This window comes from Vipera berus (assembly GCF_964194415.1).
Source record: "Vipera berus genome assembly, chromosome: 1".
In the NCBI taxonomy this organism is placed as follows: Eukaryota; Metazoa; Chordata; class Lepidosauria; order Squamata; family Viperidae; genus Vipera; species Vipera berus.
Window position 1 is genome coordinate 58,989,747 of NC_138202.1, and position 26,905 is coordinate 59,016,651.

At 37.5% G+C, this 26,905-nt stretch overlaps 1 protein-coding gene across 3 annotated transcripts in view; it reads left to right on the forward strand.

Annotated features, from left to right (window-relative positions):
• The window catches only part of PRKD1 (protein kinase D1), a 116,803-nt gene that overhangs the window by 68,282 nt on the left and 21,616 nt on the right, over positions 1-26,905 (forward strand). Inside the window, exons 2-7 of one of the 3 annotated variants that reach the window (XM_081313028.1) lie at positions 1,527-1,665; positions 10,120-10,251; positions 14,300-14,460; positions 15,296-15,319; positions 22,904-23,114; positions 26,303-26,380. In XM_081313028.1, coding sequence (XP_081169154.1) covers positions 1,527-1,665; positions 10,120-10,251; positions 14,300-14,460; positions 15,296-15,319; positions 22,904-23,114; positions 26,303-26,380 — 745 coding nt within the window. Of the gene's footprint in view, positions 1-1,526; positions 1,666-7,034; positions 7,222-10,119; positions 10,252-14,299; positions 14,461-15,295; positions 15,320-22,903; positions 23,115-26,302; positions 26,381-26,905 lie in introns of those variants that run through there. The other 2 variants (XM_081313030.1, XM_081313029.1) reach the window with 2 other exon arrangements.

Here is a 26,905-nt window from a genome sequence, read left to right on the forward strand (position 1 = left end):
TATTAAACAAATGTTTTGATGCAAATATTTCTTGACAGATTTCTTTTGGGGATAAATTCAAGATCATAAGTTATACTATGAACATTTAGGATATTGTTTTGGCATGGGAAGTTCATTTACCACTTTATGGATTTAGGATGAAGCCCCATAGATAACTGGGAAGAAAAAAATTATTACAAGGGAAAGCTCTTCCCTTTGCATCTGTTCACTCTATTTCTGCCAAAGGACAATTATTACCATAATACAACTGGCTCTGGACTAGTTGCCAGCTTAGCATATTATTATGCTTTTGGTCTGTATAGGGAAATATCCCCATAATCTTTAAGACCTATCATTTATTTTTTGAAAAATTATGGAAGAAACACAAAACAGCTTCTAGATGGAAGTTTATTTGGCATAAAAGTATGAATGTCAGCTCATTTAGTTGAAATAGGGAAAGTAGAATAAAAGGGGATGAAATTAACAAATAACCATCTTTACTCAACAAACGTATTCTTTTCCTTAATTGCTATCCTTTACTCATGATTAACTATTTTCTGTTACAACTTCTTAAGTTGGCAAGAAACTCAGTGACATATGATTGAACAACATCCTTCAAGGACTTTATTATTTTTCCATCAATTTGTATCTGCCAAAATTAGGTGGACTCTGCAGATGTGATTGTACATGGAAGGGAAACATGGTTCAGTGCTACCAGGAGTGATCCAGAATGCTACCATAGCAGATTTGAGAAGTACTGGAAAATACACGGTGGAGAAGAGGAAAAGAAAGGACAAGTTGTACTGTGCAAATAAAATTTATGTGACTTTTGATGCATTGTGCAATATTAAAGATAAATAATTGAGAAGGTCTTGGTATCACTGAAATCATGAAGAGCTGTCAAGAAACAGATGGATCTATTGTCTGACAAAATATTACAGCTTCTTGTCTATGGAGATTCTCAGTCATCCAGGTCATAGTTGTTCCCAAAAATGCTTTTTCAAGAGGCAACTGGATTTTCTTGTTTTTCTTTGAAGACGTTTCACTTCTCATCCAAGAAGGTTCTTCACCTCAGAGAAAGAAAAAACAAAGAAAGAAAAACAAGAAAGTCCAGTTGCCTCGTGAAAAAGCATCTCTGGGATTACAGCTTCTTATATATCATAGTTTTATTTCACATCAAAATGACTTGCTGGATGTACTGAGACTAAATGACCTACTGTATAAGAGAATAAATATGTATCTGAGATAGAAAATACTTCTGGATTTTATGAGGAATATATGTGGTTGGGACAGTGCTTTCACTTAAAAAAATATTTAAGAGTATATTTCCATGATGAATATATAGGAATTGTGCTGTCTAAAATGTCTATCTGAAAATTGTAGAAATTATATGTACAGCTTTATGGAAAGAGATACTTATTATGAGCTTCTCAACTAATGATTGTATTACTTTTGATTTTTCTAGGTTAAAACTAATAATTCATAAAAATATAATATTTAAATACTGTTTATAATTGAGATAAAGTCTCGATACTATCCATTTACAGTTTCCTGAATGTGGCTTCTATGGGATGTATGATAAAATCCTGCTTTTTCGTCATGACCCAACTACTGAAAATATACTCCAGCTGGTGAAATCAGCTGTTGATATCCAAGAGGGTGATCTGGTTGAAGTTGTCTTATCAGGTAAAATATTTATTTGTATTCTTTTTTTCCTAAAAACTTTAAATATATATTCAATGACTACTAATTATGTGGGGAATAAAAGAGGGCAAGTAGGTGGTATTCTGCCCTTTCCTGCAGTGCAAGAACAAGTAAGAATACAAATCCTAAATTGGAAATATTTATTTGAAATGTACTGTAACAAATGCACGGCCATGTTAAAAAGAAAAGAACAGTTTAGAAAGAGGTGACTGCATGTAGCAACCAACATTTCTAATAATGGAGAACATTTAGCCAATTTGATTTCAATTCTTTCTATGAGAAAAGATCATTTCTTTTAAAATTAGAATTAGAAGCTAAATATCCAGAAACAGCCTTTCCATATAAATGTATATTGCAACATGCTCTATATGGAGCTTCCCTTAAAGACAACCTAGAAAGTTCAACTGGTTCCGAATGCAGTGGCATGAGCAGCAATGGGTATGCCTCAGTATGTATGTATGTATGTATGTATGTATGTATGTATGTATGTATGTATGTATTTATTTATTTATTTATTTATTTATTTGGTTTATATACCACCCTATTCCCAAAGGACTCAGGGCGGTTTACAAGGCAAAATTTAAAAACAATCCAATATAAAATTAAAATAAATTAAATTAAGTCTAGCCACAAAAATTAAATCACAATTTAAAAACATTAAACCCCTCAGTCCAGACCAGATAGCTCAAAGAGCCAGGTTTTTAGGTCCCGGCAAAATGAACGAAGGTTGGGGGCAGTCCGGAGTTCCGTTGGCAGTTGATTCCATAGGGCAGGTGCGCCCACAGAGAACGCCCTCCCCCTGTGGATCGCCCGTCGGCAATCCTTGACCGGCGGTACCCTGAGGAGGCCCTCCCTGTGGGAGCGCACAGGACGATGGGAAATTGACGCTGGCAGCAGGTGCTCCCTTAAATAATCCGGGCCCATGCCATTTACGGCTTTATAGGTCATCACCAGCACCTTGAATCTCACCCGGAGGGCAATTGGAAGCCAATGCAGCTCGCGGAGAAGAGGTGTTACATGGGAGTATGCCTATGTCATACCTTCACCTTAGTGGTTGTTGCCTATAAAATTGACATGGCCTAGGCCTAGTTACCTGAGAGACTGCTTATCTCTCATATATCTGCCAAGTCAATTCAATTCAATCCTGCAGGATTGGTGCATACTGGGTTTCTGATTAACAATGTCATCTATTAAGATCCTAAAAGTGCATATTCTGTGTAACAACCCCTGCCCTCGGTTCTCCCAGGAGTTAGATGTCTCTGATTCTGTGTTATTTAGAAGAGTTGTAAAGACCTGGCTCTTCACCTAGACATTTGACAAGGGGGTATGAGATCCCTTGCTTCGTTCCATCTGTCTGCCATGCTTGCCATCTTTTATCTTTGGTTGATTTTATTACAATTTTTTGATGGCTGTAAGTTACCAAGAGTCATTGGGAGTTGGGTGTCATGCAGGTTTAATAAATTATTAAATTATTATTAGGTGAGTCATATGAAGATTATAAATTAATGAATATTGATATGATGAGGAAAATTCACCAACAATCATGACTAAAATGCTCAATCTAATAGGGGACCATTGTGGGCTTTATGCTAGGACAGAGAGTTAGCTGAAGAAGGTGGCTTAATTTTTCTTCAACCAAATGATGTGATAAGTATTGTCAGATGATTAAATGTTTGGATGCCAGGGACAATGTCTTGCTGTAGAACCACCTGAGAAGTAAAATTCTAATTACCTTTCTCTCACAATTTGCACAAATCAAGAGTTTAATTGATACATAATATATGATTGTACTACTCCATAAGTTTATTTGAGCTTAGTTGAGTTATTTCCAGATAAACCTGTTTATTATTGTATTTTGAGTGTAATTGTTTGCAACATAATGAAATGTAGTCAGAATCTAGATAAGCCATTTGCCTATATATTTTCTTCTTTCCCTTAGTCATTTTTGACCATATTGTCTGGTGAAATTTAAGCTATAAATTTAGGAAAGTTGGTTCTATTTGTGTTAATGATATAGAATGTGATGTAAGACATTAAGACATTCAAATAATATGAAAATATGTTATTTTAAAATATCCATATTTTGATGTAGAGGTTATCTTTTCTTTTCCTACCAAACATTCTACTATGTGAAAGATTTTTATATCCTGAATTTGACAGATCCCACAGGGATAAGCATCTTCTTCTTTTTGAAGAGACAAAGAATAGCATACTCTATACTTAGTAGCATATTTTAGTAACGCTGGATCAGAATTCATGTGTTTCTTCATACATCTGTTCTTTTTTGTTCAGAAAGGAAAAGTACATTTAAAATGATGGTCTATAAATCTGAATAGGCATTCAATTTGAGATGATGTCTTCCCTGGCATGTAAAATTACAGGTTTCTTATATAATGTAAAAAAGTAGAATGCTGGAGAAATTTTCACAAGTTTGTTCCTTCAGGCATTAATAGATTAAAATATTTTTAAAAACTCAGATTGATGCCACTTGCCAATGAAATTCACAGCAATACATAATTGAAAGAAATGAAAACTGTTATGTAATAGTTTTATCTGAAATATTAAATTTTATACCAGCACTGATTCAATATAAAATTACATTTTGCAGATTTATCCTTGAAGACACATGGAAATCATTGCATATCAACTTAATGTAATCAGAGAGAAAATGAGATATTTCATACAGGCATTTTTTTTAAGAAGAGAAGCTGGTTAGAAGGAGTTATTGAGGTTTTGCACATAATTCTAATAGGGGCTCTTTTAACCCAATGATGGAATATGATTTTTTAAAATCCTTTTCTGCATCTGAGCACTAGATTGGACCATATGAAATAGCATTGCACTAGTAACTGTCTAGAAGTAAGCTTAAAAATATAAACTGTTCAAACTATATTCCTCTAATGAGCAAATCTGATCTCCAATTAGAAATGGAAAATAGAAATTTGGTAGTTTTTTAGTGTTAGTAAGCATACCATTTACAACCTATGTATAGTCACTCTACAACAAATCATATACAGGATTATTTTTATAAGCTTTCCTATGATGTTATTCTGTGGTGTCTAACAAATTGGTTATTTTTCTATGTATCTCATTAAGAAAACCCCATTCTTTCATATACTGCCAAGAATGTACAGTAGTAATTGTTCTTATATGGAAGAAATGTAGCACTGATTATTGTATGGAAGAAAAAATAAGAAATTATTCACCCAAATCCACATTTTGACTCAAATATAAGGGCATGTGTATGCTGCCAGTTTTAAAAATATTTTATTAATTTTATCTCTGTGTCAGTTTGTGATTCATACTTATGTCAAACTTCTATGAATCAAAGATAGACTGGCAGGTAAGTAGATGATATTCTTTTATTTCTTGGTAGAAAATAGTTTGTTGTGCAGAATTTTTTTTAAAAAACCATTATACCAAAGTGGAAAGCATATTTATTGTGTAGCACATTAAAAAAATCAAATTCAATGTGATGTAATCAGTCTTTTTATGATCCCTATGTTTATATAGCATGTTTTTTGATGATCAATTTAAATATGGTCTCTTCAAATTATCATATTTTTTTCTAATTTCACATGTTGTTCTGAGCCATAGGCTACAAACTGTATACAACCTGATAGGCTATAAACTATATTTTGCTGGTTTATGGTTCATTGTGTCATGTGAAAACAATTGATGTGTCCAGTTGAAAGTTCTTAGTATATTTTAGATTCTGATATAACAGTTTAACTGGATTTGATAGACTGTGGAGGATGACAAGCTAGGAATCTTACTGCAAGTCTGACAGCCAGTTGTGGCAAACTTCATTTATTCATGATTATTCATCATCAGTTGATATTTCTGAACTTAGCTATAATGGTTGATGGCTGTGATTAACTAGGATACACATTCCAATGAGGCCAACTGAAATGGACTGTTATTGTGATATGAGCAGGGAATTAGCACATTATATAAGATATTGCCAACAACAACATCATTTCAGACATATTTCCTTACCTAAAGAATGAAACAGAATTTGATGTCCTGGCTTTCCTAGGACCCCTTCAGGAGCCAGACACAGTTCCTAAGGAAGAATTGCTTCTGCAAGGCAGCAGAAAACAGCAATCAGAAGTAGATAAGGACTTAGGTGAGAAATGTGAATTCCAAGTCTGCAGTCCAAAGACAAGCAGATTATTTACAGGGCAAGCCAGGGTGTAAATAACTGGATATCATGAGTCATGGCATGGTATGCAAGCCAGGTGCTGGAGTTGCTTCTAGCAAGAGAATGATGTTTCAATAAGACTTAGCTCCTTTCTCTGCTGCATATGCACAACTGTTGTCATACTTTGCTAATGAGTGCAATGTTTTGCTGCTTGTTCCTGAGTTGTACACTTTGGAGAGGTGCAGAGATCCTAGAAGTAGCTGCTGCTAATTGTGGGAGGGAGGGAGGGAATGTACACGTAGTTGATGCAGTGCAAGCATAGAAGGAATGGCAGAGATTGCTCAGATGGGGGAGACCTTCCCTACCAGATTCCCCCAAGCACTAATTTTGCTAGTGGTAAGGTGGAAAGGAGCATCATATTAGTTCCCTCTGGCTTCCCTATCAACTTCTGGAAAGCTGTCAGGGAATGTTGAAAATGAGAATAATCTGACTGCAGTTGACCAGTGCAGTGGTGGCACTGAACAGCAGTAGCACAGTGGCACTGAAGTGGCAACAACTGTCTCAGATTTCGTTCCCATGGGAATCATGGGTTCCAGCATTCTGTAAGTCAACATATTTAGATTTCCTTAGTTAAATAATTGTTGTCCTGCACCTTCCAATTTCACCCAATTTAAACAAACATGAAATCTTTAGTAGTATATAGATTCAGTGGCATAAACCCTTCCAAAGAATTATTGTGGGGCATATGTTAATTAAACAAATTACTCAATAACACACTATAGTGGAGTATTGGTAAGGTTTCTAAGGTTTATATTTTATCCACAGGCTGAAGGTAAAGCAACTAAAAATGTTCAAGGAAAAGAAGTGATTTATTGGAGTTTAGCATTCAAATGAATAGGAAAAACAATTGCACTGCAATCCCATATATATATATATATGTTTCTAATCAGGTTCGAAGAGCTTAGTGAGGCTAGATTTATAGAATTAGTATTCTGCTGGTGTGAATTACACTAGTATGATTTAAACTAGAGATTTGAGATTAAAGAAGGGTCTTATTTAAATTTATAATTCAGGATTAAAATGCTTTAAAAAAAAGATCTATAGGCTGTGATAAAGAAGCATCAAAGCACCTGCAACTGCTTCATCAATTGAAAGAGTAGGATGAGAGTAGCTAGGGCAGTGAACTTGTTAAATGAAATTGGCCCTGCACTGTGTCTTCCCATTTTCCTCTTTAGTTTTTTAAAATATTCTATCTGCACCTCTTTTCAGGTAGGGATGTGAAGGATAGTACGACAGCCTTTGAATTGCCCAACAAAGAACCTAAATTATCCTGAACTAATGCAATGAGTTGTACCCCAACTGAATACTAAACCTTTTCAAAAGCTGTTTAAAAGGTATTTTTCCCATTTTCTTTTCTAGGATACCTGACTGAACTTTGTGTGGTAGTGTAGTTTTGCTGTCTCTGAATGTGACTTTTCTGGGCATGGATTAGCTACCTGGTAAGGTTGGGCCCTCTGAGGGAGATCCTTCATCAGTGACAGGGTCAGGCTTGTGCCTTACTGACATTACTATATACAAATGTCCCCATGTTCATGAATGTGCTTCCCTGGAGTGATTGGATGGGAGCTTTTGGGAATCAAAGCAGTCCCCTTACAGCTTTGCACATCCCTTGAAAGCATACATTCAAGTATGGACAAACTACTTTTAAATATTCACCCTGGAATATTGCTGAGAAGCTTTAGAACTATATTTTTGTTAAATAAAGCTAGGTTAAATTATCAAATGCATAGTTTACATTACAAAAATATATAGGGCTAGTTAACATAAACAACTGATCTCTTTGTGATTTTCAATTGCTCTTGGATTATAAGGAATAATATTTCATAGATATGTTTCCACTGCAATTTCTCTAAATTTGGTACTACATTCTTTTTCTCCTGTGACAATTAAAATTGCATTACAGGTATATTTATGGATTATTGGTTCACATAATTCACTTCTAAATGCATTTATGTGTTCATCATTTGTGCTCAGATTGTTTTAACATTTGTGCTCAAATTATTTTAAATGTAACAAAAGCTGATTTATAGATATCATAAGCGTTCTTTTGTCTTTATCCCATTTTAATGCTGGTGTGTATTGCTCATTTGTGAGGAAGAATCACTCTGCATGCCTTCCAATGTACTGTTATTTTAATTTTTTTTATCTTCACATGCTGCAGCTGAAAAAAAAACTAGATTCATTTTGAAGCCCTGCTTACCATGCACCCTACTTAATGAGATAAATTAATAGGAAACATGTTTGATTGATTTAACTTTTTTTGAATTGTCATTTTTGTTTGGGTTTAGTCTCAAGTCTGTTTACTCATTCTGATTTTATGTCAAGGATATGAGTTGTGATAATCCCACAATTAATTTGCAGAGAGCCTTGCTGGACAAACAGTGGTTTTAATAAGATATATGTCAGTTATTTCCCTATCAACTGACTTGGAATATTAGGATGAAGGCTGTATAATAAAATTGTTACAGTAACAGAGGCTGCAGTATTGGGAATTATTCCTATTTATGTTTACTTATGAGTAAGCATACATGGGATTGTGTGCCTATCATGAACAGAACAGTTTAATTTGAATGCCTGTTAAAACACATAGGTGCATAAAGCTAAAACTAATATTTTTGTACATGTATCTGAATATCTGCCGAAAATGACCCTGTCTGTTGAAATGAACACACTTGTACATCAAGAGAAGAAACTAAATGTTCATGTTTTATTGTTGTTTATGGCTTCTTGTTTAACAACAAAAACATGTTTCAAAACAAAGCTAAAGTAAGTCCTTGTTAGCTTAACTCAAATATGCTATCTACAATATCAGGAGAAGAAATTACTGCTGGAATTGGTGAAGGCCACAGTAGTAGTCAGAGAACCAAAATATAACCCATGGAAAAACCAAGCTATTGTTTGTTTAGAAGTGATGTCCTCTTTGCAGGGGAAAAAAATTCCTTGATCTCTGATGCCTTAACATATTTGGAGTACATAGGTAATTCTCACTTACTGACCTCAGTTGGGGCAGGCAACTGTTGCTCAGTAATGGGGTCATAAAGTGAAATGTCATATACCACATCCAACTCATGTTACTCCCAGTCATTAAGTGAATCACTGTGAGTCATTAAGTGTAGCATCATGTGCCTGCAGCTTGCAACTTCCTGTTAGTTTCCACATGGACATGGAAGTCAGCGGTGAAGATTGCAAATGGTAATTATGCTGTAATGGTTGCAACAGTGAGGACCATTGTAAGTCTCCTTTTTCAGTGCCATTGTGTCTTCAAGTGGTTGTTCAACAAATGATAGGAAAGTGAGGGTCACCTGCATTCCCTTTGATACATCAGGGAAGCACACAAACCAATATTTAAACCAAAACAAAACAAAACCAATACTTTAATCAAGGAATTATCAAGGAGAAAACCCCAACCCCAACCAATACTGGTAGGGCAACCTTCTGCAAATAAACAGGGAACAAGCCTGATACTCGCTAACACCAATGAAGTTACCTTAGTTGATAACCAGTTTGCATTTGTTTTCTGAGAAGACATCTAACATATATATTATTTCTGAGCCCTTCAATTTATTCACACTATCCTCCATTTAGTGGTTGATCTAAACATTTTTATTCCATTAGGCTATCAAGTTTGTGTTGTGTGAATGGATTTGCCTTATATCAGTCAGGGATAAAATGCTGCTTTTCCCACCTTTTTGGCTATAAAGAATTAATCCTTCTTTCTTCATTGGGACATATATTTCTCTATTCTTTCTTAATTTCTGGAAGTAAGTAGGAAGACAAGGAGCCATACCTTTGTTGCTGGATTGAGAAAAAGCTTCCCTGTTAAATCTGAGCCCTGGATTTCTAAACAATTCCTCTTCCATTTTTCTTCGCTGCCATATCTTTTAGATTATAAATCTCAGGGCAGTAATAATATTTACAATATTCTTTAGGAGCATGTTTAGCTAAAATGCTTTTAATAAATAATCCTTAAAAAGGTTTCTATAGATGCAGAACTCATGCAAATGATTTGATGACCACTTTGGAAACTCTAAGTAAACTGTTCTAGGTGCTCCACTCATTATTACTATCCTCCTAAAACTTTTGCATTTCAGTTTAACAAAAGTCAACAAATGTATACTCCTGTGGCAGACTCAAGTATTCAGTTGTTTAGATGAACAATAAACAGTGATAAAATATATGTAGCTCTTAAATCACCATCTTTTAAAATCTTCAATTATCTTTTATTTCACCAGCTTCTGCAACTTTTGAAGACTTTCAGATTCGGCCACATGCTCTGTTTGTCCATTCCTACAGAGCACCAGCCTTCTGTGACCACTGTGGAGAAATGCTCTGGGGGCTTGTACGTCAAGGACTTAAATGTGAAGGCAAGTGAAAGATCTACCTTTATGTATTTGGCATGCTTCAGAATGATATATATGCAATGTATACATATACATATACAGTGAAGAGGAACTAAAGAGCCTCTTGTTGCGGGTGAAGAAGGAGAGTGCAAAAGTTGGGTTGAAACTTAACATTAAGAAAACCAAGATCATGGCATCCAGCCCTCTCAATTCCTGGCAAATAGATGGGGAAGAAATGGTGGTAGTGACAGATTTTATTTTCCTGGGCTCCAAGATCACTGCAGACGGGGACTGCAGCCAAGAAATTAAAAGACGCTTGCTCCTGGGGAGGAAAGTCATGGCAAATCTAGACAGCACACTAAAAAGCAGAGACATCACCCTGCCAACAAAAGTGCGTATAGTCAAGGCTATGGTCTTCCCAGTTGCAATGTATGGCTGTGAAAGTTGGACCATAAGAAAGGCTGAGCACCAAAGAATTGAAACCTTTGAACTATGGTGCTGGAGAAGACTCCTGCGAGTCCCTTGGACTGCAAGGCGATCAAACCGGTCAGTCCTAGAGGAGATCAACCCTGACTACTCTTTAGAAGGTCAGATCCTGAAGTTGAAACTCAAATGTTTTGGCCACCTAATGAGAAGGAAGGACTCACTGGAGAAGAGCCTAATGCTGGGAAAGATTGAGGGCAAGAGAAGAAGGGGATGACAGAGGATGAGGTGGCTGGATGGAGTCACTGAAGCAGTAGGCGTGAGCCTAAATGGACTCCAGAAGATGGTAGAGGACAGGAAGGCCTGGGGGAACATTGTCCATAGGGTCGCAATGGGTCGGACACGACTTCGCAACTAACAACAACAACAACATATATATACATATACATATATATATATATATATATATATATATATATATATATATATATATATATATATATACATATAAATATTTTGGAGCATATACTGTGTTTTCCTGAAAGTAAGACCTACCCCGAAAATAAGCCCTACATTGATTTTTGCAGGTGGGCCTAATATAAGCCCTACCCCAAAATAAGTCCTAGTTTGAGGGTGAGGCACATGCCTAAAAATTAAGCTGGGGCGGGGGTGTGGAGCTACCCCACATGCCCCGCACTCATTTACCACACAGCCAGACCTCTCCTTGCCGGCCTTCTACTGCGGTGTCTTCTGCAGCCAGGTCTTCATTTTGCAGTCAGAGGCCTTTCTGGAAGGCCATTGCAGCTGAGAACCAAACTATGGATTGAATCCATAGCTTGGAGCCCTGCTGCAGAGGCCTTCCAGAAAGGCCTGACTGCAAAATGCAGCCTGGAATGCAGCTGCAGAATAAGTGGACCAGCTAGGTGGGGCTGTCGGTGCCGGAGGTGAGTATAAAAGACATCCCCTTGAAATAAGACCTGGTGCTCTTTTGGAGGCAAAAAAAATAAAAAATAAAATAAGATCCAGTCTTATTTTCGGATATGGAGAAAAGACATACTTTATTGTTAAATATGATTGCCGAGAAAGTAAGATCATTCATCTGGGCAGGACCTAAGTATTGGATCCTTTAACTTTCCATATATGCTATTTAGCTCAATCAGTAGGAGCTATTAAGTTTATTCTCAATTCAGTCTAGTTCTAGTTCCAATCCATCTTTGCCATTCCATTCAGGCTTTGCCTGCCATAGAAAAACCATAAGAATATAAAATTCTACCTTATATTTCATCAAATCATACTGGGTGCAAAACAGCTTTCCAAGATTTTATTTCAAACAATAGTCTTTTCTTGGCTTCTCTGATGGTACATTAAACAAAAGAGAGGGTGAGGAATTCCAAGTTGCAATAACAAAAAAAAAGTTTTTATTTGCCCCAACATATTTTGAAAAGTGTATTCCTTTTTCACTAGAATGACTTGCAACTTAGATATAACAATATTTCTAAAAATGGTCAGTGTTCTTTGTGTATATTCAAAATAAGTCAGTAAAGGTCTAAAACAGAATAGCCTCATGTTACAAATGCAAATCATTTATAAAAAAAGGAATAAGATATCTGTTTGCTGAACTTAGCTTTTAAAGGTAGGAATATTGCTGTAACAAGTACAAGAACAGTTATCTACAAGTAACACAAACATTCTTAGAACATGTACCAAACATTCACTTCTATTGTGAATAAAGAAAGACTACCACAAACACAAAATTAAGCACAGGATTGTTTTAACTTCTGGAATGTCCATGAGCTTAATTGACTGGTGTGCTCTATAAACCTGACTGATGTTAATAGCAGTTGTGGCTGTTTGTAGTGCAAAGGAGACCAATGAGCTGCCAGGGCAAACTTTTAAAGAGGAATATGTTTAAATAAAAAGGTACTGAATGTTTTCCTTCTGTAGTTAGGATTGTTCAGTACTAAAATCTATTTGTTATTTTTTGAAATGTAACTCTGTCTTATAAGCTCAATAGGGTTTTATTGCCCCAAAGTTAAATATGAGTTGAATTATTTTTCCTAGAAGGGCTCCAATTTTGTGTTTGTTATGGTGCCCAAATCATCTTTAATTTTGGCTTTGAGAACTCCAGTTGTTTGTCCAAATAAGGTTCAGGCCAAGGGTACTCTATGGCAAATACTATGTGAGCTGGAACTCGTAGGAAGCATAAGTCAATTAATAAAATAACATTGAAAAGGTTGCTTTCTGTGTGCTTGAAGAGTACGAGGAATTCTTGTTTACACAACATGGTCATTGGAGGACTTGCTGCTTCTCAGGGTCATTTTCCTTGTGGTCAGTGCTTTTCTTACAAAGATACCCCTCCCCATCTTTTTCATCAATCTTCTGCATGTACAAAGACACTCCCTGCAAGGGACCACTAAATATGCAAACCTTCCTTGTTAGCTGGTTTCCTATAAACAACAGTTGTGGTTTTTCATGCTGGTTCACAGAAGTCCACAGAAACAGGTTGAAGAGTAGATTTTGATGGTGATCAATAAGTTAGCCAGACTCTGTGATGGTAAAAACAATTTTATAACCATAAATACTACAAACAGAACACTTTTTTAAATACATTGATAAAGCACTAAGAAAGATTAAAGAAGAAGAAAAAGGATATTAGGGGCCGTGGTGGCACAGTGGTTAGGATGCAGTATTGCAGGCTGACTCTGCCGACTGCCAGCAGTTTGCTCCTGACATGGCTCAAGGTTGACTCAGCCTTCCATCCTTCTGAGGTTGAATGAGGAGCCAGATTGTTGGGGGCAATAAGCTGACTTGGTAAAATTGCTTAGAGAGGGCTGCAAAGCACTGTGAAGTGGTATATAAGTCTAAGTGCTATTGCTTTATTTGTTGAAAAGTTGCATATTTATTTTACTTACTAAATATGGATTTGAATTTGGATCACTTCAGAAAAAAAAAAAATCTAGTTTCTATAAGGGAAACTAATATAAGATGTGTTAGATCATCCCTAAGTGAAGAATCTTTTTCAAATCTAATTGCTTTTTAATGCATGCTCTTGACAGCATAAATGGAATCCATATATTAGAGATTCGTTAGTATGTGCCGGAGTATGAAAAATTGCTTTGATGAGAAAGACTGTGTTACAGAAACAAACCATGAAACATTGGTGAACCTGTACATTTTTTTTGTTATTTAAAAATGTAAACTTAAAAAAGTTAGTCTTTTCTTTATAAAGGTCTAGTATTCTATGTTACCTTCCCACCATAGTGGTCCCTATTTTTCTACTTGCATTTTTATGTGCTTTCGAACTGCTAGGTTGGCAGAAGCTGGGATGAGTAACAGGCGCTCACTCTGTTACATGGCACTCGGGATTTGACCCGCCAAACTGCCGACCTTCTGATCGACAAGCTCAGCGTCCTAACCCACTGAGCCACCGCGTTCCGTGCGCCTTTGGCGTCTAGTCCTGCCAGCCACATGACCACGGAGATGTCCTCGGACAAGCGCTGGCTCTTTGGCTTTGAAATGGAGATGAGCACCGGCCCCTAGAGTTGGAAACGACTAGCACACCTTTACCTTTACTAGTATTCTATGTGCTTGATTTCAATTTTTCCATCATATTGTAATATGGCATAATAGTTTTTTATGTTCTTCTCAGGATGTGGCTTAAACTATCACAAGAGATGTGCATTTAAAATCCCTAACAACTGCAGTTGTGTCCGGAAGAGACGATTATCAAATGTTTCATTAACAGGACTTGGTAATATCAGAACAATGTCTGCTGAACTTTCATCTACACCTGCAGATGAAGGACTCCAGGTACAGAATATCTAAATGTTGAAAATAGGCCAAGTAATGAATATATTTAAATATTTTTTTCTAGTGTAGATGAGCTTTTCACATGTGTGTCCCAGCATAACTGCTTTTGGAATCCCATAACCAAACTCATTGTAGAAACAGCACAACAGTTATGGGAGAAAAAATCTTAGTTACTTCTTATTTCTTCAGTATGGGAGAATTTTCCAAATTTTTGTATCAAACTGTTCCAGCAAGATAAACATGTTTGGGATAAAAAACATTCCTTAGCTTTTTTAGGCATGCGGAGCCTTCCAATCTACTTCCATTCTTTTATTTTGAACTTTGAAAAGTTACAGTAGTTCATTTCTGGTATTAAAGTTCAAATTTTAAATTATACAACTTTATGTTTTTTCAAAAATAGCAAACACCCAACTTTGGATGAGCAGAATTTAATTCTCACAGAAGAATTCTCTCTCTCTCTCTCTCTCTCTCTCTCTCTCTCTCTCTCTCTCTCTCTCTCTCTCTCTCTCTCTCTCTCTCTCTCTCTCTCTCTCTCTCTCTCTCTCTCTCTCTTTTATTGTAAGAAGCAGCAAAGAAAACAAGGAAATCTTTGTTGTTAGTTATTTTGTTGGCAGATTAGTTCAATTGGGGGTATTCCTGAACTTGATCAATTAATTGTATAGAATCTGTACACATTTTAAAAATGACCAATTGGGAAATGAGAAAGCACACATTAAATAATTTCATGCAAGTTTCAGTTTTTTACTTTTTGTTCTAAACTTTATATTTACTTTCTAAATAATATTGCTCTACATTTTCTTTTTCCCTTGTTCTGAATGTGGTCTTCATTTTCTAGATTCCTGCAAGCCCCAGTTTTGAGGTGGGTTTTTGTTATTTCCTCTTCTCCCTTTAAAGTGTCATATCAAAAGACATCTGGAATTTGGCCTTTCTAGTTTTGCTGCAAATTTCATATAAGGTTATAGATAAATCATGATTCTTTAGTTCTATTCAACTGGAAGTTGTAATAATAATAATAGTATGATTAAAACATATATTCTCAGCACAGAAATAAAACATTGAGAAACTCTTCTATAGTTCCAGATGCATTATGCTCCATTATTTTAAGTGGAAAAGGCATATTTTTGCATGTATCAGCCAGATGTAGGGATATGGATAATGTGACAAGGCTTCATTATGCTATATCATAACATAGCTAATGCCAGAAGACAAGGCTCGTAATGGAAAATATCGATGTTTTAAGAGATGGTACATTGCAGCCTAATTCTTCCAAAACTTTCATTATCAAATATTATTTTATGTATGTATTTATTAAATTGAAACAAATCTTGTAGAATAGTAACTTATAATTCTGGTGCTTGGAGTAAAAGATTTAGTTGAATGGAGAGAAAAATGAACTTGTGATTAATGGGTTTGGAGATTAGGGTAGTTTATAGAAAGAAGGAAATTATGGTAATTTAGGGCAAAATTTAAATGTATAACTTGTCAAGAAACTTGGAAGCACTAATATATATTTTTTCTTTCTATTTCTTTTTTCCTTTTTATCCTTTTACTGTTTTCTTTATTTTCTTTTTTTACTTTGTTAAAAATTTCTTCAATAAAAATTAGTTTAAAAAAGTTTTAAAGAAGAAAATGCAATGCAAGAGGAAAAAGATGAAGCTCTGTGCTAAAAGGGCTAAGATGCTTTGGGCATTAGAGGTTTTGCAAACAAATAGGATCAGTAAACAGAAAGCATCTGAAAGCAGATCTGTTGACAGAAATAGAAATTTGGAGAAAACGCTTTGGGAAGGTTATTAGTTTTGGGATTTCAGGTGACATTTCAGCTTTCATATCTTGAAACAAAACAAAAATATACTATGTCAAACTCTCTCTCTCTCTCTCTCTCTCTCTCTCTCTCACACACACACACACACACACACACACATACACACACACATATGTGTGTGTGTGTCTGTATGTCTGTGTTTACTGAAAACCTTTGTATACCTTCATGAAATGTGGTTCCAAAATAACAAAATGAAAATTCCAAGGAACAGCTTAACTCTTTTAAGGATTCATTTCTGGGAAAAAAATCCCAGCAATATTAAACATTGCCAGTTTGCATTATGGCACTGTTCTGAGAACTCTGGGAGCCCAAAAGTGGTGATGGAAAGGCCACAGATAGCTCAGAGGCCTAAGGCTGCCTATTCAGATTTAGCAGCTTCCACCATTTATTTTTCCTTTTGTGGCTGACAATCCTGTATTTGGGGGATGAAGATCTATGGATATTTTTATTTCACAACTTTGGTTATAGTTGGCCAAAGCTGAACTGCTACATAGTGAAGTTTTGCTGTTGAAAGGATAGTTTAGATTTGATCAGTTTTTCTAAAACATTTGGCAATGTGGCACTTGTAGCATTTGCACATGCATGTAACCTCCACAGTAATTGCAAAAGGTTCTTGAAGTATTTCAAGGATATTATTGCCCAGACTCAGTATACTTGCTGCAAATTAATGGAAGCAATTTGCTTATTGCCTGACAAACAGCTGGCTTCTGTAGTTTCCATAGTGTAATCTGAGCAATTGCTTCCTGGTCAGAATCCAAGCTTCCCAAGTCAGGAATTCTGGCTAGCTACCCGGGGAAGCAGGGCCAAAGAAATCTGTAGCTAACCAAAACATACTGGATTTAAAAAAAAAATCCCCTATGACTTTGATACAAGATACCTGAGCTTTAGCAGATATAATAATAAACCTTTATTGTCAAAGTACAACATGTGTACATTGAGATTAGCTGAGCCTCCCCCTGTGCTCTCTCCCCCCAACACACAGTGACAACAAACCCTCCATCCCACCACACTATGTGAACCAACTACACCACACACCGGCCTCCCAAGTCAACTCTGCATAAGATTATATCCCATTCAAAAGCCTAACAGCCCACGGATAAAAGCTGTTCTTCAGCCTGTTGGTACGGCTGGCTATATTCCTATATCTCCTACCGGATGGTAGGAGAGTAAAGAGATATTGACCAGGGTGTGAGTCATCCCTGAGAATCTTCCTCACTCTTCCAAGGCAACGAGCCCTGGCGATGTCATCCAGTGGTGTCAGGGGACAGCCCACAATGTCTTGTGCTGTGCTCACTACCCTCTGTAATACTTTCCTATCCGCGGCTGTCAGACCGGCATACCAAACCACAATACCATATGAGAGGACGCTCTCTATGGTAGACCGGTAAAAGAGGGTCATTAGCTGTTGTTCTACCCTGTTCTTCCGCAAGATCCTAAGAAAGTGAAGCCTCTGTTGGGCCTTTCTAGCCACCTGGGTTGTGTTAACTTTCCAGGTCAGATCTTCACAGAGGTAGACTCCCAGAAATTTAAAGGAGGGAACTCTCTCTACACAGTCCTCCCCGATGTAAAGTGGGGCAGGTTCCTCTTTTTTTCTCCGGAAGTCTAACACCATCTCATATTTCTGCAACATAATATAATTTTCTGTTGAAAACTTCAGACCTAGTGTTACCATTCATGTTAATGAAACATTTCTAATTGTATTTTATTTTGGGGAATTCATGTTTGTTGCTCTGGAAAAAAAGATTTATTTATAACCTTTATTTATAACAATAGGGATGTATATATAACATTTAGGCTCTGTGATAATTTGGGTTCAAAAACAATGTATTATGTTGAAGGCGTGAATCTAGCATCTGTCTGCAGCTCCTGCAAGCCCTGAACGTAGATTCTTAGAGCTTCAAGGGATGAGAGAATAAAGGTAGTCTTGGACGTAGACCACACTGAGGCCAAATTTTCTGGTGCTAAGCAAGAGAGTTGTTAAGTGAATTTTGTTCCATTTTAAGACCTTGCTTGACACATTTCTTAAGCGAATCACTTTGCATTGTTAAGTTAGTAACACGGTTGTTAAGTGAATCTTGGTCTTTCATGGACTTTGCTTGTCAGAAGGTTGCAAAAAATTGTTCACATGACCCCAGAACACTGTGACCATCATAAATATCAACGAGTTGCCAAGCATTCAGATTTTGATCACATGACCATGGGGATTCTGCAATATTCATAAGTGTGAAAAATGGTCATAAGTCACTTTTTCAGTGCCGTTGTAACTTTGAATGGTCACTAAATGAATGGTAGTAGGTCAAGGACTACCTGTTGAAAGAATTAAGGCATTCCTTCATTTTCTTATGGAGCAGTGGTGGGATTCAAATATGTGAACAACCAGTTCTCTGTGTGGATGCTGCTTCCGGAAGTCCATTCTGGGCCTGGGCAACAAAAAATTAGCAACCGGTTTTGCCAAACTGGTGCGAACTGGCTGAATCCCACCACTTGCAGGGAGTATTCTAGAACTGCCTGATATATGTTACTGAGCCATTTGAAGGTGGATTTTCCTAAATGACATAAGGAAGCAGTGCCTTGTTGTTGTTGTTGTTGTTAGCTGCGAAGTCGTGTCCGACCCATCGCGACCCTATGGACAATGTTCCTCCAGGCCTTCCTGTCCTCTACCATCTTCTGGAGTCCATTTAAGCTCACGCCTACAGCTTCAGTGACTCCATCCAGCCACCTCATTCTCTGTCGTCCCCTTCTTCTATTGCCCTCGATCTTTCCCAGCATTAGGCTCTTCTCCAGTGAGTCCTTCCTTCTCATTAGGTGGCCAAAGTATTTGAGTTTTAGCTTCAGGATCTGGCCTTCTAAAGAGCAGTCAGGGTTTATCTCCTCTAGGACTGACCGGTTTGATCGCCTTGCAGTCCAAGGGACTCGCAGGAGTCTTCTCCAGCACCATAGTTCAAAGGCCTCAATTCTTTGGCGCTCAGCCTTTCTTATGGTCCAACTTTCACTGCCATACATTGCAACTGGGAAGACCATAGCCTTGACTATACGCACTTTTGTTGACAGGGTGATGTCTCTGCTTTTTAGTGTGCTGTCTAGATTTGCCATGGCTTTCCTCCCCAGGAGCAAGCGTCTTTTAATTTCTTGGCTACAGTCCCCATCTGCAGTGATCTTGGAGCCCAGGAAAATAAAATCTGTCACTACCTCCATTTCTTCCCCATCTATTTGCCAGGAATTGAGAGGGCCAGATGCCATGATCTTGGTTTTCTTAATGTTAAGTTTCAACCCAAGTTTTGCACTCTCCTTCTTCACCCGCAACAAGAGGCTCTTTAGTTCTTCTTCACTTTCTGCCATTAGAGTGGTATCATCTGCGTATCTTAGGTTGTTGATATTTCTTCCGGCAATCTTAATTCCAACTTTTGATTCATCTAGCCCTGCCTTTCTCATGATGTGCTCTGCATATAAGTTAAATAGGCAGGGTGACAGTATACAGCCTTGCCGGACTCCTTTCCCAATTTTGAACCAATCAGTGGTTCCGTGTCCAGTTCTCACTGTTGCTTCTTGACCCGCATATAGGTTTCTCAAGAGACAAATAAGATGGTCTGGTACTCCCATCTCTTTAAGAACTTGCCACAGTTTGTTATGATCCACACAATCAAAGGCTTTAGCATAGTCAATGAAGCAGAAGTAGATGTTTTTCTGGAACTCCCTAGCTTTCTCCATGATCCAGCGTATGTTGGCAATTTGATCTCTAGTTCCTCTGCCTCTTCGAAATCCTGCCTGTACTTCTGGTAGTTCTCGATCCACATACTGCTGAAGTCTAGCTTGTAGGATTTTAAGCATGACTTTACTAGCATGAGAAATGAGTGCAATGGTGCGATAGTTTGAACATTCTTTGGCACTGCCTTTCTTTGGAATTGGAATGTAAACTGATCTTTTCCAATCCTGTGGCCACTGTTGAGTTTTCCAAATTTGCTGGCAAATTGAGTGTAGCACTTTTACTGCACTGTCTTTTAAGATTTTGAATAGCTCAGCTGGAATACTGTCACCTCCACTAGCTTTGTTGTTGCTCAGCTTTTCTAAGGCCCACTTCACTTCACATTCTAGGATGTCTGGCTCGAGGTCAGTGACCAACTCATTGTGATTATCTGGGACGTTAAGCTCATTCTTGTATAGTTCTTCTGTGTAATTTTGCCACCTCTTCTTAATCTCTTCTGCCTCTGTTAGGTCCCTGCCATTTTGGTCCTTTATCATGCCCATTTTTGCATTAAACGTTCCCTTCATCTCTCCAATTTTCTTGAAAAGATCTCTGGTCCTCCCTATTCTATTGTTTTCTTCTATTTCTTTGCACTGTTCATTTAAGAAGGCATTCTTATCTCTTCTAGCTATTCTCTGGAATTCTGCATTCAATTGGGCATATCTATGTTTTTCTCCCTTGCCTTTTGCTTCCCTCCTTTCCTCAGCTATTTGCAAAGCTTCCTCAGACAGCCATTTTGCTTTCTTGCATTTCTTTTTCTTTGGGATGGTTTTGGTTGCTACCTGTTGTACAATGTCGCGAACCTCTGTCCATAGTTCTTCAGGCACTCTGTCTATCAGATCTAATTCCTTAAATCTATTTGTCACCTCTACTGTATATTCAACAGGGATATGATTTAATTCATACCTGACTGGCCTAGTGCTTTTCCCTACTTTCTTCAGTTTAAGCTTAAACTTTGCAAGGAGAAGCTCATGATCTGAGCCACAGTCAGCTCCTGGTCTTGTTTTTACTGACTGTATAGAGCTTCTCCATCTTTGGCTGCAGAGCATATAGTCAATCTGATTTCTGTGTTGACCGTCTGGTGATGTCCATGTGTAGAGCCGTCTCTTGGGTTGTTGGAAAAGAGTGTTTGCTATGACCATCGTATTCTCTTGACAAAATTCTATCAGCCTGTGCCCTGCTTCATTTTGTACTCCAAGGCCAAACTTGCCTGTTATTCCAGTTATCTTTTGGCTTCCTACTTTAGCATTCCAATCCCCCATGATGATAAGGACATCATTTTTTGGTGTTAATTCTATAAGGTGCTGTAGGGCTTCATAGAACTGGTCAATTTCATCCTCTTCAGCACTGGTGGTTGGGGCATAGACTTGGACTACTGTGATATTGAATGGTTTGCCTTGGATTCGAACTGAGATCATTCTGTCATTTTGAGGATTGTATCCCAGTATTGCTTTTCCTACTCTTTTATTGACTATGAAGGCTACTCCATTTCTTCTGAGGGATTCTTGCCCGCAGTAGTATACCTGATGGTCATCTGAATTAAATTCACCCATTCCTGTCCATTTTAGTTCGCTGATACCTAAGATGTCGATGTTCAGTCTTGTCATCTCTTGTTTGACCACGTCCAGCTTTCCTTGATTCATGGATCTTACATTCCAGGTTCCTATGGAGAAAAAATCTTTACAGCATCGGACTTTCCTTTCACCACCAGACACATCCACAGCTGAGCGTCCTTTCGGCTTTGGCCCAGTCGCTTCATTCTTTCTGGCGCTACTAGTACTAGCCCTCTGCTCTTCCCCAGTAGCATATTGGACGCCTTCCGACCTGAGGGGCTCATCTTCCAGCGTCATATCGTTTTGCCTTTTGGTACTGTCCATAGGGTTTTCATGGCAAAGATACTGGAGTGGGTTGCCATTTCCTTCTCCAGTGGATCACGTTTTGTCAGAACTCTCAGCTATGACCTGTCCGTCTTGGGTGGCCCTGCACGGCATAGCTCATAGCTTCATTGAATTACGCAAGCCCCTTCGCCACGACAAGGCAGTAATCCATGAAGGGGAAGCAGTGCCTATTACACATTAATTATGTTGGACTAAACTGTCCCAATATGTAAGGATACATTCAAAAACCATTCTAAATATTTCTGTTTGATTAAACAAATTGATAAATTAAATAAAATGCAGAAAGGTTACAGTTTATACATCTGCAGTAGAAATGGACACAGGTTTGAAGTTTAATTCCATTTTTCTCTTCAACTCATCTAGTCAGTTCTAAACAATGACTTAAGGATATCACTGTTCTGTATTTAAAAGTATACAGTCTTCTTATGCATGTATTCTATTGTATTTTATTCACACACACACTTATTCATGTTTACTAAATAATATGCTGGAGAAGTGATTGGATTTAAAATTAATCGCATTGCTAAAATTAAAATTGGAAGCCATATTTAGGGTTATTTGGTCAAGTGTAGAATTTTTATGTCCAGAAGTTTCAATTAATAGTCCATTTCTGATGTTCTTTAAGGCTGCTTCACTACAAATGCTTTGTGGAATATATATCATATGTGTGTGTGTGTGTGTGTGTGTGTGTGTGTGTGTCTTGGTGTATTCGGATCTTTTCCTGTTTTGGCGAGGTATAATGCATCCTACACGGGAAAAGACCCGAATACACCAAGACCTACATAACTGCACCCGTGAGAATTTACGAAAACATGTGTGTGTGTGTCTGTGTGTGTAATTTTTTTGGCTTGCTAACAAAGAATAAAGGGAGACCAATATGATCATTTCAAACGTATTTGTTCTCATCAGTCAGCCATACCCGTATGCAAAAAATACCTTCCATACTAAAATGACTTTATGTATTTTATTGACCTATTGTAGCAGAAAACACCACCTGACTTTTCATTTGGAAGAGAGAAGAGGTCTAATTCGCAATCACACATTGGGCGACCTATTCAGCTTGACAAGATTTTGCTTTGCAAGGTTAAAGTGCCTCATACTTTTGTCATTCACTCATATACAAGGCCAACAGTTTGTCAGTACTGCAAAAAGCTACTTAAAGGACTTTTTAGACAAGGCTTACAGTGCAAAGGTAAGCAATTTAGAACTGAAACAAATATGTTACCCACTTGCAAGTATGATAATAACGCATTTGTTTTAAAGATTTTTTAAAACATTTTAATATTTTATTTGTTACTACTGTGTCCTGAATTATCTGGTGATATATTTCCTAGCTGGTGGGATACAGGCAACAGTATGTCAGGTTGAAATATAGTATTGTGGAGAGCAAAGTCTCAATTGGTTTGTTTGCAGCTATGCTAAACTCTTCATTAGCTTAGAATACTAGAGATATAGCTTGCACTAGATGTCTCTAGTGTCTCTCCCAATTATTATACTCTAATGCAGACATGTCAAACACAAGGCCCGGGGGCCAGATCCGGCCCGCGAAGTGGTTTCATGCGGCCTGCGAAGCCATCCTGGCAACAGTGAGGGAACGGCCCCCACTGCCTTGGCCCTGGCCCAGAGACCCTCCTTCTGCCAGAGACCCTCAGATCTGTCCCACTCCTGCCCAGGCCCCCATAGGCACCCTTGATGCAAACGATGTAGAGCTGGCCATGCCCACCCACTAGGCCATACGCACTCTAGCCACGCCCACCCAGTAGGCCACGCCCACCCTGGCCATACCCACCTTGCCCCCTGAGGGCAACCGCAATGCTGATGCGGCCCTCAATGAAATTGAGTTTGACACCCCTGCTCTAATGCAAGGTTTCTCAACTTTGGCAGCTTGAAGATGAGTGGACTTCAACTCCCAGAATTCCGCAGCCAGCCCTGCTGGCTGGGGAATTCTGGGTGTTAAAGTCCACTCATCTTCAAGCTGCCAAGGTTGAGAAACATTGTTCTAATGTATAAAGCTGAATAAAGCTGGTCTATATATTGTCTACCTTATTAAAAGCTGCTATGTGAAGGCTTTGATTGACCTATATTATAGCTGATGGATGGAAAATTAATATGGATGTGCCTATCCACTGATAACCATATATGGAAGATTATGATGAATAAATGCTAAAATTATACATCAGTTAATGAAATAAAATCAAATAGTTGTGCTGTATGTTTGCCAAACTAAAAGGATGGTAGATTTGATTGAAAGTAGCCTGATTTTGTACAATGGAGCTATGAAGAATGGTTGTGTATAAAAGCTTGGCTGTAAAGTTTTAGGTTGAATTATGAATCAAAGTGCTAATAGGTGAAACTGATAATAATGTTAATAGTGATAATAAAAGGATGGAAGCTAAACTGTTTGTAGGATAATTCATGGGAAAAACTCATGTTGCTAGATGTCATTAATGAATGGGGGCATAATAAGACAGAGCGCAGAAAAAGAAATACAGGGGCCTTTGGGAGAGTCAATAAAAGAGGAATAGTGACAGATTAATACCTTCTTAAGAAAAAAAAATCTGTTTAAAATGCATAGTTTAAACAATCTATCAGTGCACAGACATGTAAAAAGAATGAATTGACAAGCCTGATCTGAGTATGGTAAAAGACTGACACAGTGAAAGATACAAAGATAATGAAAAGTTCTGAACAGGGACAGAGCATCATTTGATTGAAAGAATTGCAATAGTAAAGAGGTGTATAAAGTGCATATAAAATAATGGAAATTAGGATAGAAGAAGGATATGTTATAATGTGCATAGAGGGGGAAAGATAGTTGCAACAATGCAGTTAAGGACAGTAAGGAACAGTAAAAATATGTAAAAAAATGTGGAGGAGCTTTGATAAAAATAATAAAAGACTAAACAAGGGGCTTGCAGTATGGAATTAAAAATGGAAGTAATGAAATAATTTGGGATGACATTCTAGTGAGGGGATGTATAATGAATATTTTAGATATATAGATATACCTTATACAGAGAGATATAGAGAAATATTTGGAACAGTAAAATTGAAATAAATCCTATAAAAGTTCATTTCATAAATTTCTAAAAAGAAAGTAATTATTGTTATTCAAGACTGAAGGTGTAGATGTGGGAAATGGAGAAATAATAAAATACAGATGTACGTGTTTATAGAGTGATTGTAGATGTGGGAAATGGAGAAATAATAAAATACAGATGTACGTGTTTATAGAGTGATTGTAAGACTGACTGATATGTCAATCTGTTCCTTACAGCTAAGAAAAGGCTTTCCCCCATGCAAAGATGTCAGTGCGTCAACCAGGATTAGTATAACTGTGCCTAGGGAAAATAATGGCAGAATTTGGAATAAAATGGTATGGTTAGAATGCAGTATTGGAAGCTGACTCTGCCGACTGCCAGCAGTTTGATCTTGACAGGGCTCAAAGCTGACTCAGCCTTCCATTCTTCTGAAGTTGGTAAAATGAAGACCCACATTGTTGGGGACAATATGCTGACTCTGTAAACTGATTAGAGAGTGCTGTAAAGCTCTATGAAGCACTTTATAAATGTAAGTGCTCTTGCTCTTGTTTGGAAGTACAATACAGCATGTCTTTAACAGCAGGTCTTTAAGAAATGTGTGTTTATGGGAATTTTTTTTCTACAATTGATGGCTTACTGCACCATACAGTGAATAGGCTTGAATCTTCGAATAAGTTTTCAGAAATATGTTACTGAAAGATAATTAGTTATTTTAGCTTTGATGCTTGAATGTGTCCCTGAATGTATTTTTGCTGCTTATGAAACTTTCATATGCTGTAGAGGAGTGAAGAATAAGATTTCTCGTAATTAGACTGAAATCCTACTGTGTCCATCATAGTAACTTTCTGTAACAGTGTAGCAAAATTGGAATAAAAGTTACAAAATATTGGAGGATTCTGAATATAAGATGCAAAAAGTATGGTACAAATATACAAATAGAATGCAGATTTTCTTAGTGTATGATCCTTGCTGGAATTGAGATAAAGCAAAGCTTTTTTAAGATGTGAAATGTCATACTTTATTTAGATCTATTTTGTCATTGCCTTCTAAAGATAGGCTTACAAATATATTTTATATGATCCTATATTGTGGAGCAGCCACTTGATTGAATTGCATGGAAGAGCTGGCAGGGAAGTAATTCCAGGAAGAGGAGGAAATATCTGGAACTCATTCCCGGTTTTTCCCCATAGGATCAGACCTTGGTTTGCTCGAATTGACTTCTGTTGTCTGGATCAAGAACCACTGTCTCATAGCCAGCTTTAACAATGTTCTTTGTATCTGAAACTGTCACATTATAACCAAGCAATTTGTGCAAATTATACATCTTTTCTTTAAAAAGATTGTAGATTCAACTGTCACAAACGCTGTGCACCTAAAGTACCGAATGATTGCCTTGGAGAAGTAGCCATTAACGGAGGTAAGTTGCATCAAGGATATTAGTGCTCTGTATTCTAAAAAATATTTGAAAAAAAACCCCAGCAGTCATTTATTAGTGAGATGAAGAAAAAAAACATAGGTAAAAAAGATGTTGAGACTCTAGAAAGAGTGCAGAGAAGAACAATGAAGATGATTAGGGGACTGGAGGCTAAAGCATATAAAGAACGGTTGCTGGAATTGGGTATGTCTAGGCCAGGGGTCAGCAACCTGAAACAGTGAAAGAGCCACTCGGAACCGGTTCCCTCACAAAAGGAAATACTGGGAGCTGCAAAAAATGTGTGCACATGCGCGTACATGTGCACATGCGCAGAACAGGGTTTGACTGAAGAGTGGAGCCAAGGCGAGATATGCACCTACCCTGCATATTTGAATTGATTGGTTGAACTTTTTTAGTCCCACTTTTTTTTTTTTTGGACTGCACATGGCAGAGGACTGGGAGCCGCAGGAGACGGCTGAAAGAGCCGCATGCGGCTCCGGAGCCGCAGGTTGCAGACCTGTGGTCTAG